Source organism: Tupaia chinensis, unplaced genomic scaffold (genome assembly GCF_000334495.1).
Source record: "Tupaia chinensis unplaced genomic scaffold, TupChi_1.0 Scaffold145257_1, whole genome shotgun sequence".
Classification (NCBI taxonomy): domain Eukaryota; kingdom Metazoa; phylum Chordata; class Mammalia; order Scandentia; family Tupaiidae; genus Tupaia; species Tupaia belangeri.
The window spans coordinates 131252-154134 of record NW_006205117.1 but is presented as its reverse complement, the minus strand read 5'-3'; the positions used below and the strand labels follow the sequence as shown (position 1 = coordinate 154134).

The 22883-nt window shown below is 35.4% G+C and overlaps 1 protein-coding gene across 3 annotated transcripts in view; it reads right to left on the bottom strand.

The window, feature by feature from the left end:
- Positions 1-22883, bottom strand: part of OXR1 (oxidation resistance 1) — a 104346-nt gene extending 81463 nt beyond the window's left edge. For all 3 annotated transcript variants that reach the window (XM_006167914.3, XM_006167915.3, XM_014583969.2), the window contains exons 1-4: positions 22726-22883; positions 10285-10367; positions 4272-4379; positions 2829-2942 (exon numbers count right to left, since the gene is read on the bottom strand). In XM_006167914.3, the coding sequence (XP_006167976.1) occupies positions 2829-2942; positions 4272-4379; positions 10285-10323 (261 nt within the window). In that variant the 5' untranslated portion in view covers positions 10324-10367; positions 22726-22883. The remainder of the gene's footprint in view (positions 1-2828; positions 2943-4271; positions 4380-10284; positions 10368-22725) is intronic.

Below are 22883 nucleotides of genomic sequence, written 5' to 3'. Positions count from 1 at the left end.
AAAAAAGACCTCAAAAAAAAAAAAAAAAAGAGAGAGGGGTTGGGTCAGCCGGTGGTGTGGTAGCTAGGGTGGTTGGGTTACACACAGCCAACTACACCTTTTAAGTCCTAGATTTGGCAGCTTGAAAAACACTGGGCACATATGCATGCATGCCCAAATTTTTGAGAAGAAAATGGGGGAGAAGAGATTGTGGCATGGCCATCTCCCTGAAGGGCTGATTTCTTACTTTCCTTCTCATTCTGTGTGTGTGTGTGTGTGTGTGTGTGTGTGTGTGTGTGTAGTATTGAAGAACTAAGCCTATAAATTAAAATACAGAATGTAAGCACTTGAGATAGGTATATGGTATAGGGATATTATTTTGGAACCTGGTAATAAATATTATTCTAGGCCAAAAAAAAAAAAAGTAAAATTTACAAAATCACCGTTGAAAAGAATTATTTTAACTACTGTCCACGAACTATTTTTAAAGCAGGTGTTCAATATTATTCCATAAAAACAAGTTTCAGGAACTCTTCTGCCTCTTAACTCTTTCCTTTTTCCATCCCAGAGAGAAAAAGTTTATTCATACAGCTGGTCATATGTGAGAATACTTTGGTGGCCGCTGTTGACAGTTGTTAAACTTATTGATGGTTAAAAGGCCATTCCTATAACTTCACTCTTCTCTCCCTCTTACACACAGCAAAAGCGAGGAATGGAGCATTTTTACATAGAGGAAGTTGGGCTTTCCCTTGAGCTTTAACACTCTTTTTTTGATCTTATGCTGAGAAAGCCAAGTGGTAAATGGATCTGGGTTAAAGCTGAGGGACTGGAGGGGTTCTCACAGTTCTCTAGTTAGGCAAGATCCTATAGTCTAGCTTTTATAATTCTACTTCAGAGTTTGAAACACAAGCCAAATTAACCTAAAACTACACAATTTTCTTTTGTCATTGCCCCTTACATTTCTTTGTAAGTTTTATGGAAAATGGGATGCCTATGTTCAAAATGGTGTTCTTATATTGTTTGATCAACATTATCTATTATTAAACCTGACATCTATTCTTATCAATGATGACAATAAATTATTACATTTATTTTACATGACTGCTTTCTAAAGTACAATGTTGCCACATTTATAAATAAGATACCCAATAAACATTTGAAAAAGACCCCACTTCTCTTTTTCTCACACACATACTCAGAAAAAAGGCAGAGCATGGAAAAAAACAGTCATCAATAATAATACGTAATTTACTCTACAAAAAAAGGAATTAAAGTAGAATACCTGAGCATAGAAATGAATAAGAGTAGGAAAATTAATGTTAATTATTTGTGTTTTGTTATCAGTTTGGCATTTGGTATCCTAAATTTTGAATACAAAGAGAGCAATAAAAAAGAATCTCCCACATGAATCTGGCCATTTAATGAAGAAATAAAGTCTTTTACATGTAAATAATAGGTCATTATGAAAATAGAAAATTAGCATTGATTTATGCAGAAAAGAAACAAAATATATCAAATTCCTTTCAGATAAAATTTTATCAAAATTATTAGTTTGGTTCCTTGCAATTCACTTATAAAATGTAAGTTAGAACACACTTTCCTTAGAAATGCTCAATTAGAGGTGGTCAGCAGGTGGCATAATGGTTGCGTTGCCAACTGCAGTTCAAGTCCCAGACCAAGTGGTTTGAAACTATGCCCAAGATCCTGGGAGGAGAATGAAGAAGGGATTGTGTTGTGGTCATCCCCCTTGGGGGATGATTTCTTACTTTCACTCTCACTGTCTCTGGTGAGCGCATGTGCCCTAAGGAGGCAAAAACTTCTTTAAAACAATGATAAATTAATTGACTGTTAAAACTCATGAAAATGACTAAGATTACAATAATTTATTTTTTAAAAGGCAATGAGTCAAAAAATAAACTCATTCAAAAGTGTAAGTACTATATAAATATTCATAAAAACTAAACTAAAATAAAATTGATGTGGACTTACCATTGTGATATTCCCACTTTTATTAGGTAAAACCCCTTTGTAAGTAAAATTTTATATGGTACTTATAAAATAGAGTTGATGAAAATCTTTGGACCACCATGACCATCATTACCACCAAAGGGAAGTTAATTTAAACTATTTAGCTTAATAACAATGTTTCACTTTAATGGGGCCAGGCACTGGTATAGTGGTAGCACAGCTAGACCCATCTTGGAAAAGTCCTGGGTTTGTGTCCAAGGACCCTCCTGAGTACACTGGGTGCACATGTACGCTTATGGTCTGGGTTGGCTGAGATGGGGGATATATTACAGCATGAAGACCCTATTTGGGCTGCCTGTCCCTCTTTCTTTCTCTCTCTCTCATGAAAGAAATACACTAATAAACTTTTTTTTTTTTTTAACATAAACTCTCTTCTTAATTATAAGCAAAAAAGAGAAAAAATTCTTACTTTAAGAGCTGTGATTTACAGGACCAAGTGGCAGTGTGGTGGTTAAGGCAGTAAGATCCAACATGGCTGACTGTTCAGTTCAAGTCTTGGACATGGTGGCTTGAAAAACACACTATGTGCATGTGTGATTATGAACAGAATCCTGAGAGAAGGATGGAAGAGAAGGAATGCAACATGGCCCTCCCTTTTGGGGGGTGTTTTCTCCCTTCTCTCTTCTCTCTTGGACAAGCACATGAGCCATATAGCAAAATTGAAATAGGAAAAAAAAAAAAAAAGTTTGATTTACAAATTTAAGTAACCAAAAAAAACATAGAATTTCATTCTGAGCCTATAAAAGTAAGACTGAAAAAACGACTACTGTATATTCAGTAAGCTTTCTTCATAACCAGATCTGAATGGCAGGAATACTTACAGTGGTCTTATCAAATTCAGCCTCAGATGATGTTGGTGACAAAGGGCTTATGGGGCTTAGAGATGGAGAACTCTCAACACTGGAGACATATTCAGGATCAGGAACATATAAAACCTGTAAGAAAACATTCACACAAAGATTCAGTCAAACTGAAATGCCGACAATCAGACAGTGTTCTATAAACAAACACCATCAATAATGGCCTTCCCTAATAAACGAAAAAACAAAAATGTTCAGATTACAAGAATATTTATTACCATAATAAGTTTAATAAAGTAAAAAAAAGAAGTATACTTAAAATCAATTTAGACACTTTCTATAATACCTATTGTTAGAATACGGTGAAGAAGGAGTAATTCTCACAATAATAAATGTGTTCCTCTTAAAGAACAATTTGCCAATATTTAGCAAAATTAAAATGTATATATCCTTGACCCAATAATTTTAGTACTAGAAATTTACCCTACAGAAATACTTGCATAAAAAGAAAAACCGGTATGTACAAGAGTGTTCATTATAGCAATATTAACAATGACTAGAGTAGAAAGAGCTCATTGTAACTAAACAAACCCTGACTTTCAAATAGTGCAACATTACGCACACATGAAAAACCTCGAAATATATCTGTGCTTAAATAGACATACTGTATGAATTCAACTTAAAATTTTTAAAGAAATGAAATGCTAGAATATTTTTGAATAGAGATGCAAACTAGTAACTGGTGGCTTGTGGAAAGGAAATGAAATTTGAGATGGAAGAAAACCTTATCTTTAAAAATGGTGGGATTTCTTGGTACCAGTAGATAATGCAATGGTCACACTGCTGGACGCTTTCATGGCCAACTGTGGTTCAAGTCCCAGGCCTAGCGGCTTGAAACTCAAGCTGGGCATGTGTGCACAAAATCCAAAGAGGAAAACGGAGGAGAAGGGATTGAGGCATGGCCATCCCCCCACAAGGGGAGGTCATTTCAATGGAAAATTATCTGTTGATGATAACTTGTATGATAATTTTAACTGGACTAAAATGAAGTATATTCGTGCTGGAAAAATTCATTTTGCATGCTGTAATGATATACAGTGATTGAATATATACAAAAATTAAAAAAGAAAAAACTCAGAGAGATATAAATGATAGTTAATTTTCTGTTATAGGGCCAATACGATTTTTTTTTTTTGGTAGAGGTTTTACGTGCATGCGCTAGAAAAAGAGACAGAAAGTGAGAACTCACCCACCCAGGGGGGATGAGAACGCCGCAATCCCTTCTCCTCCATTCTCCTCTCAGGATCTTGAGCACGCACGTACACATGCCCAGAGGCCAGTATGACTTTCAAAGTATGCACATAATTACTCTTCTCAATTTTTCTATTTTATTAAGTACGTAATGAATACTTTCTGCATGTTACTTAATGCTTCTAAATATTAACACATTAAAAAAGATACTACCTGTCCAGTAACAACTGCTCGGGAGAATAACTTATTTAATTGAACAAGTTCATTGGGTGTTGTATCAAATTTCAGGGCTATGCTATTCAATGAATCCCTTGACTCAACCTGTTTAAAAGAAAAAACAGTTTTAATCTGTTATAGAGAAAAGCTAACCTGTAAGATTTAATGATAATACATCTAGAGGTTAATCTTATATTTGATTAACAAATGGCATTTTTACCTTTGAAGATAAACTGTAAAGAAATACTGTGTTTTGTTAGTAAAAGTCTCAATCTATGATACAGAGTGCATAATTTATCACGATAGATCATAATACATAGGCTTTTACTTCAAGATATTTCAGAATACAAAATATAATTTATGAAAACAGATAAATGGTTTTATTTTACAAAGACTTTAAAATAATATGCTATTCCTTTGAATTGTTTCTCAAATATATGCAACTTTTAGAAACACACTAATTATAACAAAGTACATCTGCGTTAAACTCAAAATGTTATTTCTAAAGACCTTTATGTATATATTCTGCCATTCACATATATAAATTAGAGAAATTTTTGAATCAAAGTTAAGTAGTCTACTTTAAATCATTAGTATATTTCCATGATCAAAACTGTAGAAATCTTAAATAAATGGATTTTGTCAATTATACTGAAAGAAAAAGCCATTTGGTCAGTCAATATAATCTTTTAGAGTCCTTTACATAAGGCATTCTGAAAGTGCTGAAAAGCAACTAAGTGGCATTAGTGCACAAGGGATTAACAATCTAGTTAAAAAATAAAATTTAAAAATTATATAAAAGATAAGGATCTGCCCAGCCAAGTGGTATAGTGGTTAAGGTGGATGGATCTCACATAGATAACTACACAGTGTGAGTTCTAGTTTGAGTCCCAGACCTGGAGGCTTGAAAAACATGCTGGGCGCCTGTATGTGTATGCTCAAAAGCCTGAGAGGAAAATGAAGGGATTTGAATGTCATCACCTCTCCTGGGGGTGGGGGGGATGCTTTTTCACTTTCTCTCCTTGCTTTCTCTGTCTCTCACTAGTGGGCACACATGCTCTATAACCAAAAAGAAAAAAAAAAAAAAGGAATTTAAAATGAAACAACAAATGCACAATGGAAGTTTTGAGTATGGGTAGAGCATCATATGCTCCTAATTATAAAAGGAAAGACTTTTTAGGGGGGAAAATAAATTAAAGCCGGTTCTAAAAGAGGTAGAACTGAGCCTGCAGGTGGCATGGTGGTTTACCCTACAGAAATACTTGCATAAAAAGAAAAACCGGTATGTACAAGAGTGTTCATTATAGCAATATTAACAATGACTAGAGTAGAAAGAGCTCATTGTAACTAAACAAACCCTGACTTTCAAATAGTGCAACATTACGCATGTGCTGGATTCCCACATGGCCAACCATGGTTCGAGTTTCAGACCTGGTGGCTTGCTTTCTCACTTTCTCTTTCTCTCTCTCTTTCTGGTCAAATTGAAAAAAAAAAATAATGAATGGAATTACATAATTCTTTAAAAAAAAAAAGGAAGAGAGAGAACTTGTGAATTAAAGATAAGGGAAAAAGATCTGTCAAAGAGAAAAGAACAGACATGGTTAAAACAGAAAATGATAAAACATATGTGTGGGACACTGACTCTTTTTCCTAAACCATACACTGTACCGACATTAATGAAGAACAGATTTTTAGGAAGTTGAGTATCTGGAGTTAAATCTCTAAAACAGATGGGGTTGTAAAGGCATTTAGAGGGAACAGCTCTGTGAGGTAGCTGTAATGTAGTGTTCAAGAGAAGCCAATCCTACATGGTGACCATGACCCATACATCCAGCCCCCTTTCTGCTGCAGCCCAGTTAGCGGGAAAAACCAGGTATGTGTGCAAGTGCCCAAGATCCAGAGAGCTGCAATACCAGAGGGGATCATGCATGGCATGACTAGCCCCTGTGGAGGGTGCCCCTCTACCTCTGGCTTCTTTGTTTCTCATACGCAGATGCTCTATCATCAATAAAGAAAAGCAATAAAAAAAAAAAGACATTCAAAATTAAATTGTAGAAAGACTTTGAAAGTCAAGAAAAACATGTGTGTGCAAAAAGCAATAAATGTATATATTTCCTTTAATGGTTTTCTAAAACCGAATTTATGAGAACTACTGCAGTTAATAATCTAGTTCCGCCTCCTTCCTTCTCTGCAAACTTCCTCATCCACACAATGATCTACACCTAACTTGTTGAGGTAATACACATGAAAGCTCTCTGAAAACAAATATTATTTTGCAGTAAATATCTGTATTACTATGTATTTTCATATTAATAATCATATATTTATCTTCATGTTGATACTATTAAATAGGGCGATGAAGATAAAAACCATCAGTTATTATATGACAAGGGCGGCCCAACTGACATATCGGCAACAGGATAGAGTTAATGGGACACAACAATGGATGCAGAAATAGACTAGATTTAAAGTAACAAATAGAGAAAAAGACTAAGGTATATAATATTCAACCAAGACTCAAAATATTCATAGATTAAAGAGTTATAGTAAAAGGAGAAGCAAGCCAGGAGAGCAAATGTGAATGCTGAACTAATGCTGACTCTAAAAATTCCAACATGGATGAACAATATACTGAAAAGAAATAAAAATAAGTATACTGGCATGATGGAAGGGGAGAGGAAGAAGAGTTGCTGTAACTTGTTAAATATCAAGTATAATATTTGTTTCCAGGAAATGTAGGCAGTTAGCAAGACGGAAGTAGGAAAAGTATCGGTCTCATTCCCTGCAGTTCTTACAATAAAGTTCTTATGCTCTCAAAGTAATAGAATGTCAATGGAAAATTAAAGACAAACAAGGGACACTTACATTGGGAACTAAGAAGCAAACAGCAGGGCCAGCAGATGGTGTAGTGGTTACGTCACTGGACTCCCACATGGTCAGCAGTGATTCAGTGCTAGACCACTGGTTTCAAGATGCCAAGAAGTGAATGGAGGAGAAGGGATTCAGGTGTGGCCATCCCCCCTTGGGGGTGATTTCTCACTTTTTCTCTTACTATCTCTGTCTCTCTCCAGCAAGTGCACACACCCTATGGCAAAAGACTCTTTTTTAAAATAAGAAGCAAACAGCTAGATGGAGGATATAATCAAAATGAAAGCAACAATACCAGGGCAATGAAGTATAATGACAGCAAAAGGTAGTTTAACTATTTTAAAGAATAAAATAGGGTTCCAGACAGAAAATGGAGAAAAGAGGAGAGGATATAATCAAAGATAATGACTAACAATTTTTCCAAAATTTATTTATGACATGAATCTTAGACTAAAGAAACACAGTACGGAAGATAAGTAAAAGTATTTCTAGGCCTAGACTTACAGTGGCTTGTAGAACTATAAATACAGAGGAAACTTTAAAAGAATGAAGAGAAAAGATTGTATAGAAATCAACAAAAAATAAAAGGTAAGAGGACACAAGATAATGGTTACTATCTTCAAAGTGATAAAAGAAATTAACTGTCAACCTAGAAATCTACAGACAGCTTAACTATTAGGAATTAGAATACAATAAAGATTTTTGAGATACTGTCTGGCCTTTCAGTCACAGGCCATCACTAAAAGGTATTAGGATCTCAAAAAGAAGGTAAAAGTAGAAAATAAAAGAATGATGAGCCATTAACAAATATAACAAAAAAGGCCACAATCATTTGATAACTGGAAAACTATTAGTGGCAATAATGGACTTTGTAGAAAATACAATGATATTAAAATACCAGGAAAGAAAATGATAATACATAACATGTTTAGGATTAACTTTTGATTCCCACTGAAAATGATTTTCCTCTGAATTTAAAACTAAAACATCTATACACATATCCATACATATAAACTCCTATGAATAAACATACATATGGTTTTAACTTTAGAGTATACCTAAAGTGTGAGGTTTTTTTTTTCTTTTTTTTGAGAGGTGTTTTTTTTTGCTATAGGGCATGTGCGCTCACCAGAAAGACAGAGAGACAGAAAGCGAGAAATCACCCCCCAGGGGGGATGGCTATACTGCAATCCGTTCTCCATTCTCCTCTTGGGATCTTGGGCATGCACGCACACGCGCCCAGCGTGAGTTTAAGCCACTGGGTCCGGGACGCAAACCGCAGAAAACTAAGTGGGAGTCCAGCGACACAGCCATTTATGCTAACTGCTGGTCCCAGTATGAAGTACTTTTAATTTTGCTTAATTTTGTTTATACTGTATTTACATAACCCGGAAATGCACTTTAACTAGATCATAAATATTTTAGAAAAAACAAAATTGGCAAGTAGATGTCATATATTTCAAAGTTTTTCTAAAAGAGAAAGATAGGGGGTATATACTTTCCTAAATACCCGAATCATGTTATATAAAAATTGTAAATAGAGATGTCATATAAAGATATTACAGACTTTTATAGAGAGAGTTTACAGATTATAGTGAAGAACAGAGTATAATAATATCATAGTTTTAGAAATAAAATTGTTTCTTTTAAAATTTGGCATAGAAATATACAAAGGATTAAACAATTAATAAGTAAACATCTAAATAAAGACCTGCTAGAAGATGCTTTGTAACTATTCTGGTTATGTTCCAAAGACCATTTATACATCAGAAAAAAAAAATGATAGTTTCAATCAACCTTTCCAAAAAATAGTGGTTCTTAAATTAATGTAATTACAGATAATATAAATTTTTATTAAATGACAAGCAATGATTGGTAAGCTTCTAAATTCGAAACCAACAAAACTTTCACAATTACCTACAATCAAATGACTACATGGATAGAAAACACAGCTCATGCTTTATGCCTTTAATCTCATGCCTTAATAAATAGTGATGAATACATCAAATTATATTATGCAGTGTTTTACTGTTTGAACTTACAGTCTCAATTTCTCAATTATGCAAAGAAGGTACAAACACACACAGTTTAAGTTTATGCTATACTTTAAAAAGAGATTCTTTTGATAGTAGTTAACTCTACTATCAATTAGTAGATCAATTTAACTCCTATAAATTATCCTATAAACTATAAATTATCCTGTCCTAATCTTTTAAAAATGAGAAGGGGCCAGCAGGTGGTGTGGTTAAAGCGCTGGACTCCTACATGGCTGATAATGGTAGCTTGCTTTCTCACTTTTCCTCTTTCTCTCTCTCTGGTCAAATTTAAAATAATAATAATGATAACAATGACAATTAATAAAATTAAACTATTTTTAAAAAGAGAGAATATAAAATTATCAATTACACAATATGTGAAAATAAAGCATATCTCAAATTTTTTCTGATTTATTCCATTTTAAGAATTCATGGAAAGTAACCAAAATTCAAAACAAGTCTAGAAGGTTTCATTGTGACATGAATGCTAAATTAATATTTAAAGTTATTACATTCTCCTTAATAGTTATATTAGAAAAACATTAATAAGAAAATTAAGCTTAAGGTAAAAACTGCTTTGCAAGATGCTAATATTATCTGAACAATATTTACACTCAGTCAAATTAGTAGTATACCACACATGAAAGTGGATCTTTCACTCAAAGCTCCATTTTCAAAGCTAAAGAAACTTAGCTATAAATCAATGCAAATGATGTAACAGGAGGGTTATTATGAAAGATTAGTATCAATTTATCTTTTAAGTATTCTGTCATTATCATTAGGATTGCCAGGAATATAATGAAGGTCACATTTCTAAAAAACAAAATATTTTCCTGAAAGTCTAACCTAATAAAAAGTATTGTAGTATATGAACTTAGATTCCTGAGTTATATTAAATTTACTAGAATAACTATCTTTATATCTAAGTAAAAAAAGAATTCTAAATTACAATTAAGAACTTGAGTGTTAATAAAAGACAAAGTGAAGAACTGATATTTGAAATAAGCCAGTTATCCAATCCTTGCCTTCTTTATAGTATAAACAGAGAATGTCACAAACAAGATTATTAAAAAGACAAATCACTATCTCTAAAGCAAATAACTTACAGTATATTCAATAGTCCCTTTAGGTTTCTGAAAAGACATTCGTCTCCCATCTTTCTTGTCTAGGGTCTTCTTTTGGCCAGTGTCTGAAAAAAAAAAAAAAAGAGAGAGACAAAATGCCCATTAAATTCATTTTTCTTCTGAGGTCATGTAAAGGGCTGCTGAATAGAGCTTACTGGGCAGTTTTAATTCAACAGTAATACAACTTGCTCCCTGGGATTCTCTGCTTTAAAAACAATTGCTTAGAAAAACAAAACAAAAAAAACTACTATTCAGCTTACTAATTTTAGAAACTGATCAGTCTGAATCAATATAATAATTGGAAGTCAATTCAAAATATAAATATCATAAAGGAAATTACTAAAAACTAAAAAAATTTAGGGACTATTTCTTTCAACATACTTAATCTAATTATAATAAATGACATTTAAATATTTACAAGTATATGTTATATACTTTTATAATATATATTTGTATGTAAACATATATTAATATGTTTATTAACCAACTGTAAAATGAATTAGTTCTTACAGACGAAAATTTGTTTCTATACTTCATAAAGACGACTGTCTATGGTATGAAATTAATTAATAATTTCCTTATTTATATACCATAAAGAACATTAGGATATGATTTCAAATATAAGCATACTTTTGTACACTTAGTTTTGGATTATATATCAATTGTTTTCATCTGTTTCTCAAGATATTTAAACAGGGACCAGCAGGTGGCATGGCGTGGTGGTTAAGGCACCGGATACTCCCACATGGCCAAAAACAGTTCGAGTCCCAGACCTAGTGGCTTGCTTTCTGTCTTTTCCTCTTTCTCTCTATCTCTGGTCAAATTAAAATGAATTAATGAATAAATAAAACTAAGTAAATATTTTTTAAAAAGATACTTAAACATTATCAACAAGATGAAGGTAACTGTTCAGTTTAAGTTGTGCACTAGGGTTAATCATCTCATGTATACTCCATGTTTACTGCACTGATTAATAAAATGCCACTTCTATCTATATTTTCAAAAGTTGTTAAAAGAAAACAAAAGCTCTTAATTTTTTAAAAATTCAAAATAAGATAGTAAACATAGCAAAATGCTATATTTATTCTCAAAATTTTCCAAGATGAAAAACTATAGTTTTCCAAGAAAAATTAGTTCTACCTGTAAGTCCAAACACTCTAGAAAGTATGTTTCATTGTTCTTCCTCTTTGCAAAATCAATGAACATTTTGACCACAGTAGAACTTGTTGATATGCACCTAACTAGCTCAGTTGTTAGGTAAATGGTTCTAATTAATGATGATAATCATAATGATAAAGAATGAATCTAAAAAAACCAGTTAGCTCTGGTATGCTTATAAAAAGCTTTACTAAAAACCTTTCTGACCAGGCAGTAACCTACATCTGTTATTAATGACACAGCATATGGCAGTTTTAAGTTAATATTTGTGTTTTTAATGTCTTCCATTACACAATAATCTCCAAAACATGGCCTGCTTTGTTCCCCAATGCCTCCTTCGTGCCTAACAAAGGGCTTGACATATGGCAATTATCTATTCTGAATAAATTCATTTTCTGAAACAACTTGAACCATTCCTAGAACCAACAGAATTCATTAATTTCCATAAAAATATACACAAATTTAGGGCCACCCATTATAATCCTAGAAACACTACACACACACCTTACTTTTGTATCTTAATCAAAGAATTCTTAAAAGCCAAGTGAAAACAAAAAATTACATTAAAAAAATGAGTAAAAAGATATGATCAAATAATTTACAAGTAAAATGGCCTTTAAACATGCAGAGATGTACTTTCTCACTGATTCTTAAAGAGAAATGAAAACTTAAACTATGCCAAGCTATATTTCTGACCTATTGGGCTGATAAAAATTCAAAAGCATAACCACACAATGGCTGCAGAAAAATAAGTGGTATTCTACAATTCTGGTGGGAATGGAAAAGTGGTACAATATTTATGGAGAACATTATTTCTGCTTAACTGAATAGTTTAATATTTTCTACACTGAATAGTTTATATTCAAATTTACCTGTCTAATGAGAAAATAAGACATTAAAACTATCTTCAATTGGGACCAGCTGATGGCATAGTGGCTGCGTCGCTGGACTCTCATGTAGTCAGCCGTGGTTCAAGTCCTGGACCTGGTGGCTTAAATTCATGCCAGGGCACGTGTGCATGCATGCCCAAGATCCCAAGAGGAGAATGGAGGAGAAGGGATTGCAGCCTGGCCATCCCCCCTGGGGGGGTGATTTCTTGCTTTCTTTCTCTCTGTCTGTCTATCTGACGAGCATAAGCACCCTATAGCAAAAACCTCTCCAAAAAAATAAATAGGAAGAAACAACAGCTTTTTGAAAGAATCTTTTATATTTACTATAGAGATGGTAAGGAATTTTACTTTATATTACAGTTTTATGAGAATTTTTTCTCCTTATTCTTGAATAGCTGTGTTTCTCCTGACTCCCTACGTAACAGATTTCTCTTTATCGTAGGTACACTATGGCTTATATCTGATAGTATTTCTCTTTTCACTGACAGAAAATAAAATTTTTCTTTTTTCTTTAAACTTAATCACTGCACAGTGTACAATATGGTTTTTCCCAGCATGAATACAGAGCATATGATCCCCTACCCCTATTATTCATCCTCTATTACCCTCCCATAGTGTCTCTATAATCTACAGTTGCCCTCCTCTTTAATACCTTCCAATCTTTTAGTTTCTGCTATAGAGTGCAGACATTCAGTATATATACTGAGCGAGGACATACTTGTTTTTAATAATCTAGCTCGCTTCACTTCACATTAAGTCTTCCATATTTGTCCACTCTCTAACAAATGTCAGGGTCTCATTTTTTATGGCTGAGTAGTATTCCATAGAGTACAAGTGACAAATTTTTTCAATCCATTAGTCTCTTCTTCGATATTTGGATTGATTCCATATCCTAGCAATTGTAAATAATGCTGCAATAATCATGGATGTGCAGGTGTTTTTCCAACTGAAGGTTCTCCTATCCTCTGAGTAGATACCTAAGACTGGAATTACTGGTTCTTATGGCAGTTCTATTTGTAGGTTTTTGAGAAACAACTGTATCATTCTCCACAGCAGTTGGACTAATTTACATTCCCACCAACAGTTCAGGACGGTTCCCTTTGCATCACAGCCATATCAGCAATAATCATTCTTTAATTTTTTAATTTTAGCCATTCTGACTGCAGTTCAGTGGCATCTCATTATGGGTTTGTTTTTAGTTTAGTTTTTTTTTTGGGGGGGGGAGGGGGAGAAGTTTTTTTGCTATAGAGTGCATGCACTCGCAAGAAAGAGACAGAAAGCAAGAAGTCACGCCCCAGCGGGGGATGGTCATGCTGCAATCCCTTCTCCTCCAGTCTCCTCTCAGGGTCTTGGGCACGCACACACATGTGCCCAACGTGAATTTAAGCCACTGGGTCTGGGACTCAAACCGTGGTACATTACATGGAAGTCCAGCGACATAGCCATTACGCCAACTGCTGGTCCTCGCATTATGGTTCTGATTTACCTTTCCCCTATAAAATATGCTCCACAGGTAGCATGGAGATTAAGATGGCTGGATCCTATATAGTTGACTCTGTGTTTCAAGTCCTGGACCTGGCAGCTAGAGAATCACACTGAGCACGTGTGCCAAAAATTTCAAGAGGAGAAAGAGAAGGGGCTGTGGTATGGCCATCTACTCAAGGGGTGATTTCTAACATCTCCCCCATCTCTCCAGCAAACATATGTATCCTATAGTAAAAACTAAAAAAGAAAAAAAAAAAGTTCCCCCAACTACAGATGCAAAATACCAGGTTAATTCTAAGATCCATATATAATGTTTGTAAGATGTAATTAAAAAACACTGGAGCCAGCAGATAGCATAGCAGTTATTTCACTGGACTCCCACTGGCCAACTGCAGTTCAAGTCCCAGACCCAGTGGCTTGAGACTCACGCCAGGTGTGAGTGTGTGTGTGTCCAAAATCCTGAGAGCAGAATGGAGGAGAAAGGACTGTGATGTGGCCATGCCCCAGGAGGGTGATTTCTTGCTTTCTGTTTCTCTGTCTATCTCTGGTGAGCACATGTACCCTATAGCCAAAACCAAAAACAAAAAATCACAGCAATGTAAACACTGAAAAAAAATATGTTGAGCATGTTTTCATGCACTTTTTGGCTATTTGTTTGTCTTCCTTGGTGAAGGAAGCACTTCTACTTGTAGGTCTGTTCAGTTAATTGGCCGCATCTTTTGATGAGATCGATTTTTTTTTTTTTTAAAGTTTCCCTGTATGTTCTGGTTATCAGTCTCTTATTTGAGACATAGTCTGCAAATATATTCTTCCACTCTGAGGTTGTCTCCTCACTCTTAATTATTGTTTCTTTTATTGTGGAGAATCCTTTTAGTCTAATGTGATCAACTTGTCTATTTTAGGAACTATTGCCTGTGCTTTGGGGTTCTTTAGGAAGTCTTTGCCTACTCCAAAATCTCCAACAGTTTTCCCCCAGTATTTTTACAATTTGAAGTTTTACGTTAAGATCTTTGATCCATTTTTAGTTGATTTTTATTCATGGTAAGAGAGAGGGGTCCAGTTTCATTCTTCTATAGGAAGCAATCTAGTTTTCTCAGCACCACTTGCTGAAGAGATTTTCTTTGCCCACTAGACGGACTGGTGCCCTTTGCTGAAGATCAGTTGGCTGTATTGTTTTGGGGGTTATTTTTGGGTTCTCAATTCTGTTCTATTGGTCTACCTGCCTGTTTTTGGACCAATACCATGCTGTTTTGATTATCACAGCTTTGTCACATAATTTGATGTCAGGAAGTGAGATGCCTCCTACTTCATTCCTTTTGCACAGTATTGCTTTGACAATATGTGACATTTTATGATTCTAGATCAATTTTAAGATTGCTTTATCTATTTCTGTGAGGGCTATCTCTGGTACTTTGTTCTAAATTGCATTAAATTTATAGATTATTTGGGTATAATTGACATTTAAATTATATTAATTCTTCCAGTCCAGGAACATATGATATTTTTCCACTTTTTTTTGTATCATTTTCATTTTCTTTTTTAAGTGTTTCACAGTTTTCCTTGCAGAGGTCTTTCACTTCCTTGCTTAGGTTTATTCCTAGGTATCTTATTGTTTTTGTAGCTACTGTAAATGGGATTGTGTTCTTCAATTCTATTTCAATTTGTTCACTGGTGGTGTATAAAAATGCCAAAGATTTTGGTATATTGACTTTTCCTGCCACATTACTGTATTCATTTATCACTTAGGAGTTATTTTGGGAATTCTTTTGGATTTTCTATGCATATAATCATATCATTTATAAATAGAGATAGTTTCACTTCTTCTTTTCCTACCCAAATGCCTTTTATTTGACTCTCTTGTTTGATTACATTGGCTAGGACTTCCAGTACTATGTTGAAAGGAGTGGAGAAAGTGGGCAGCCTTATCTTGTTCCAGTTTTTAATGGAAAAGCTTTCAAAGTTTTCCCATTCAGTACGATGTTAGCTATGGGTTTGTTAAATATGGCTAACAAAAGTGAGTTCTGGGCCTTTCTCTAGCACATATACCCATTAAAAATGTTCCTTTTTTTGTACTAGTACCATTCAATGAGCAACATTTACTAAGAGTCTCTTAATATAAGCTTTCTGGTAGCTATAAAAAGAGCTTTTGTAGACAAAAAAAGCATCCACAGTTACCTTACTTTTTAATACCTTATTTACTGTGTAGTTAAAAATAGAAAAGAAAAAAAAAAAAAAAACTAGTTTTCCTTAAGCCTCCAACTATAAAGTCCATTCTATTTATACATCTTATAAATTTCAACACACTTTCTAAAGTGCTTCTCATAGTTAATCAATTTAAACTCAAAAATTAAATATCCTATTTATAAACTTAGGTAACTAAATTATCTTAATTAAATTCTTTCAACATCTGTTAACTTTGACACCTTACATGACAGAACTCTGCATTTTTATATATTTTTTTCCTATCGCACAGGAATATAACTCTTAGAAGTACATAACACTCAAATGGATTCCACACCTCTGGTTTCTGTCTGGCTCAGATTCCTAATAAGGAAAATACGATAAAAGTATCTATATCTCACAGCATTGTTACTAGGATTAAATAAAAACATTTGCTCAGTGTCAACCCCTTAGCAGCTCTTACTCTTATTATTATTGCTGCTGCTATTACTATTGTAATCATCATCCCATTTATTCAAACAGCCTGTACCCCAATCCAAGTAAATCATGACAGTTTTTTATATCCACCTCAAGACTCGTTTAAGAGTCTCTACTATACAGCTCCCACAACATTGTTTACTTTCTTATTCCCAATATGCAGCATAGTTATAAACTTCTTATTCAACTAGTCCATTTTTCCAACTAGACAGGATAATCAATAGGCTTTAGTATTCTCATCAGTAAAATGAAAATGCTAAATTAATTACCTTATAGAGCTGACTCTAATGGTTAACTACTGCTTAAGATACAGCAAAGACTTAAGTTTTGGCAATTATTATTAAGTTTTGGCAATTTCTATTCCATAGGTTGGTTCATCTATGCTATGATTATCAAAAATGAATCAGTAACCATGATTTCCAACTATGATTATCAAAAGTGAACCAGTAGCAAGAGTATCAATCTCTGGATTCTAAACTCTTCTCTTTCAGGCATATATATTCAGTATATAGATAGGCTTTCTTGACATAAACATAGTAAACCTGATTCTGCCCCAGATAAATAAATACATGCACACACACACACATATACACATATTTAGAGAAATGTTTTGTGCTATAGAGTATGTGTACTTGTAGGAGAGATAGAAAGCGAGAAATCAGCCCACACCAGGATGGCCATGCCAACAATCCCCTCTTCTCAACTCTCCTCTCGGATTCTTGGGCACTTACGCACAAGCACCACGGTCAATTATGTGGGATTTCAGTGACGTGGCCATTACGCCATCTGTTGATCCCTCCCAGAATATGTTTTAATGAACTTGTAATTCAAAGCTTTGAGTCAGTAAAATATAATTTGTTTTGTTCCTAGATTATAAAGTCCTTGAAGATTATGTACACCTTTTAAATTGCATTCTGTATGGTCCCTCAGTCACAATTACTAGATAGTTCAATAAATATTTTAATAAATAGGCAAAGGAATTCTGGTAAAAAGTAATCTATCTAAGGGTCAATCTTATAAAATTAAGCATCAGGAATAATCACTCAATTTAAGAAATATTATTTTAAAAGTTTGTCCATAGTTAGCACATAAAAAATTCAGGTGATACAAATATGTTCTCATTTCATTTTTCATAAACTATATTTATACACACACATGCACACACACACACACACACACACACTACACTGATATATATGCTATGAAACAATGGTTTAAGGCTCTCAGTTCAAAATTTTGCAAATAAATTTTGGCTGGTATTAAAAGATAGTATGGGCTCACATTCAAAACTGAAAACCTGCTGGCTACTGGGGTCAGTGCTACTATTCAGGAGTAAACATTTTAACAGAACTAGTTCTCTCACTACTACTACTACTACTACTACTACTACTACTACTACTACTGCTATCCAGCATTATCAACCTCCCAATAAGGAGCAAAGGAGACTGCAAAAGACAGAAAAGTGAATTTCTGCTTTGATCCCTTCTCACAACCCAACACCAAAGGAGTTATGTACAAGCAAAGAAGGTTAGGAAAAATTTTTGAGAGGTAGACCACGCTTCTTTTCCACTTCAAACATAACATGGAATGGGAATTAGGGTTAAGGAGATGAGTAGAGCTTTAAATAGAATAGCAGATTGAAACTTTTATATGAAGGATACTGTTTTAACTGCTAAAAGTAAGTGAAAAGAAAATTTAAATAGGTCTGAGTTGTACTTAAAGGATTTTGTCACCAAGTGGGAAAAAAATGATTGACCTGACAGAGCAATTTATTAAAAAAAAAATTCCATGTTTATAACTTGAGACTGTAAACTAGTTAATCTATTTATCTACATTTATTTTTGACCAAATAACATAAGAAAGAGAATACACTTAAAGACTGTACAATATAGGCTATGATTATACCCCCAAACAAGACCTATACTTAAAATATAAATTATTTTGCTTTTTTAAAATAAATTTATTGATTTAGAACCAGCACTTGGCCTAATGGCTATGTAGCTGGACTCCCATGTAGTCCATTGCGGTTCGAATCCCGGACCTGGAGACTTAAGCTTACATCGGGCACGTATGCGTGCGTGCCCAAGATCCCGAGAGAAGAATGGAGGAAAAGGGATTGTGGCGTGGTCATCCTCCGGGGGGTGATTTCTCCCTGTCTCTCTGTCTGTCTTTGTCTTTCTGGTGAGTGCACGTGCCCTATAGCAAAAACCTCTTCAAAAAAAGTTTATTGATTTACTTCCTCTGAGAGAGTGAGCGACAGTCAGTCACAGGTACTCCCAAAATGGTGTTCATGCTGTGAGCCTCCATCCAGTCTCAGTGTGCTGGATCACCAGGGTAAGCACACTGGGCACGTACAGGGAAACTTCAGGAACAAGAAATCAGGATCTGCCCACATGAATTCAGCATAAAGGAGCATTGCATCATCACTATGCCACAGCAGCTAGTCCCCCATTTTGTTTAAATCAAATCATTGTGAACCCTTCAAATAGGAACAAGCATTGTATCATGAGCCGTGTCCTTTATAAACTGTTATTAACTAGAAAAATGGTGTGATAATCTCCTTAACATGTCTAAGTCTCAAGTATAGTTTTCCTTAGGGGGCTATAATATTAGAGGCAACAAACACTAAAAGTTGATGAGTACTAAAGCAATCCCCTAGGAGAGGTATACCGATAGCAGGAACAGTAACTGTCCAGCAAGTGACTTGCTTAGGAAAAAAGTGAAACTAGAAACATTTACCAAAGTTTTATTTTGTCTATCCATAACCTGTCAATGGTAAGCTAGTTCATCAATATCATTAGTGAACATGAAATTGGTAAGGGGCAGTGTCGCTAACAAATGGGGTCCTGGAATCCAGTCAATCTGTAAGTGTGTATAAGAAATATTGCTATAATGCACAAGACTTTTTTAAAGAATTAAAGGATAACAGATGGTAGGAAATTTAAGTACTGTCAAAAATAAATAAAATAAAATAAAAACTGGGGCCAGCAGGTGGTATGGTGGTTAAGGCTGGACTCCCACATGGCCCACCACTATTCCAGTCCCATGGTGACTTGAAAAATGACACCAGGCAGGTTTGTGTGCCTGCCCAAAATCCCAGCAGGAGAATGGAGGAGAAAAGGATTATTTTGATGTGGCAATCTCCAGGTGGGAGAGGAGGTGACTTCTCACTTTCCCTATCACTGTCTGTGTCTCCTCTCTGGTGAGGAAACGTGCCCTATGGCAAAAACTAAAAAAAAAAAACAGAAAACAATCTGATAATATGTGTAAGTCCAGCATAGCAAATTAATTTAAAAAAAATTTAAAGTATAAAGACTAAGAGCAGTATGCAGTCTCATTCATAGAACTGATATGCCATTTTATCTGATTATTTCTTAAAGTTTCTTCCTTTCATGAGAGAAAGAGTAGGGAGGGAGACAAAGAGACAGGCACCCCTAACAGGATCTCCATATCATGATCCACCCTGGGACTCAGCCAGCCTGATCATAGGCACAGACTTAGGGAGGTTCTGGGAGATAAACCCAGGACCTTCCCCAGGGTAGGTCTGTGCCGCTGCCTGGTCTTGGATATGCCATCTTGGAGCTGTTGTTCAAGTTGGATTCTGAGAGTTATGCTGGAGAAATAAGTTTATCTTAGAAAGTCCCATGTAAAAGAGACAAGTTTGCTTTCCTAAAAATCACAGCACCAATAATGTATAAATAGATCCTATAAAATCTCCAAGATACGATGTGTAGCATTTCCCAAGTTTCTTTGATCAAAAAGCCTAGGAGCAGGCAGGGCACATGTGCGTTAGCTGATGATCCAGGCTGGCTGTGACCAGGGATAGACTGTCAAGAGAACCCGTTAGGTACGTGCCCTATGGCAAAAACTAAAAAAAAAAAAAAAAACAAAAAAACAGAAATAAGGGTTTCTTCACAAACAGAAGAAATTCTCGAGCAGACCAAGCAGACCAAGAAATACTCATTCCGAAGGATACAAATGTGAAAGACAATCCAGTAGCCAAAATCCATCTGGCAGGCTACTGCAAAGAACAGAATTCTCACTTTAAACAAAGGTCAGCTAGAAATTCATAAACTTTTTTTTTCCATTTGTATATATTCATGTTGCCTCTCAAAAGTCAGAAAAATTTAGGAAAATATTTATTCTAAAATGGCAGGGGTGTGAAATGACTGCTAGGATAATTAATTTTTGCACTGCCTTGAGAATTCTGTGTCATAACTTCATGACATACAATACTTTTTACCAAACGCTAGTTCCACTTTTATCACCCATCATTTTCACTAGTTCCAGTTCAAATTAAAAAAACTCTAAAATTGGTAATCTTGGAGATCATCCAATCCAGTGTCATTCGCAGTGAGAAAAACATAGGTCCAAAGAGACTGAGTAATTTCTTCAAATTCTCTCAAGAAGTAATGCTAGGATGTACCTTCCTCCTAGACTGTAACTGCATACTATGACATCATAAGGCCTCTGTAACCTGTAAGATTTGAGGGCACCATGTATATGGAAAGAATGTGCAACACATTCCTAAAGTGCTTCAATAGAAGAGGCAGTTGAATAGCTTCTGAAGCTGCAACTCTAAAGAAGGGTGTCACTTATGGCTATGTGCTCAATAAATGATTTTGAGTGAATGAATTGGATATATATGTATGGGTATATTTCTTAAAAGATTAATTATAATTGCATCCTACTTAAGCTACCTCATGTATTTCTGAATTTCCTGTCTATCTAGAGCCTGGTCATACATCAAGTGTTTTCAAATTCACTTTAATTTTTTTATTTTATTCTGATATTTTAAAGTTCTATTCCTCATCCCTGGTCCCAGCTTCAAGAGGATTCTGAATCTGGTTAATGTACTTCAGAATAGAAACAGAAAGTATCTTCCTCCTGTTTTCATTTCATACTTCCATAAATACAAATTCTAAAGAACATATTTTATATAAACTGAGGGAAAACTATTAAAAGAGGTCACACCTAGAATTAGATTCTAGGGGCCAGCAGACGGCCAAGGTAAAGAAGTTGGATCACCATTGTGCAGTTTGAGAATCACCTGGGAGCTTGAAAATCACACCAGGCACACGTGCAAGTGTTTCTAAAAACCCCAGAGGACATGGAGGAAAAGAGATTGCTGCCTGGCCATTCCCCAGCAGAGGGATTGCTCGCTCTTTCTCTCCCCCCTACCTCCAAATGCACAAGCCTATGGTAAACTAAAAAATCAGATAATAATAATAATATACTATTACAACTTCTTCAAAGTTTAATTTACATACCTACACACACACACACACACACACACACACACACCAATAGGTGTCCTCTTTCACTGCTTTAAAACAACTCTCAGGACACAGTTATGGGCAGATTTTATATAGAGTATCTTGCGCTTTTCTCTATTTTCTAAACTTTGTAATGTTCATATTTACTCTTTACTGGCCCCAAACAATATGAAAACAAGGAATACAAATAAATGACTATGAAGACTGCTATCTCTTAAAAAATGCCAAGGATCCTAGAAAAGTTATCAGATGCATCATGCTAATAAACACTTTTTTCCGCAGTACTTTAAAAAAATAAGGTAAGACATCAATACATACTATGATTGATTGATTGATTTTTTTTTATTTTTTAAAAATAATGCAAGATCACTGTGGGGACAGAAACTACCACCACACTCAGTATACACGGTAACAGAAAAAGTTTCTACGCTCTGCCACCTTAAGACGACATGCAGTCTTTCAAGGACCACAACGATAAACCCAACTAGAGTTTTGCAAAGCGTTTTCTTTTCCAAAGTAGCATTTGGCTTTTTTTTTTCTTTAGTTAGAAAACGAATCCTAGCAGGTGACATATATCAAAAAGAATGACCCAAACCAAAACTGGCGCGGCGTAGTTAAGTGTCCCAAAGACTACAAACACGGACGTCACAACTGGTTCCATATTCATCTGCCAGTGGGAGGGGAAAAACGAACGGACCAGACCCTCCTAATACTTGGCGGGGCAAAGCAAGTCTAGGTGAAGAAAGCAGGAAGATCTGTGCAGAGCAGGAAGAGTTACGACGCAGCTGAGTCTTCCGTCCCCAGAGCCCAAGGACTCCTTCCTAGTCACCGCGACCCTCCGTCCCCCGGGCCCCGTCGCCCGGTCCCGGCCCCCGCACACCTGCCAACGCTCGGCCGCAAACCCCTAGCCCCCAGCCCGCGTCGGCCGCGTGGGAGTGAAGGAAGAGGAGGCTCACCAGGTCCCTCCGGGCTGGACGGCGCCAGGGGCCGCTGGGACGGGGACCCGCACCCGGGATCCCCCTGGGCGGGCTCCCTCAGGTAATCCTCGAAGCGCACCTGCCGGGCTTCGCCACCACCCCCGAACCCCCACAGGCGGCTGGCGGTGCCCCGCAGA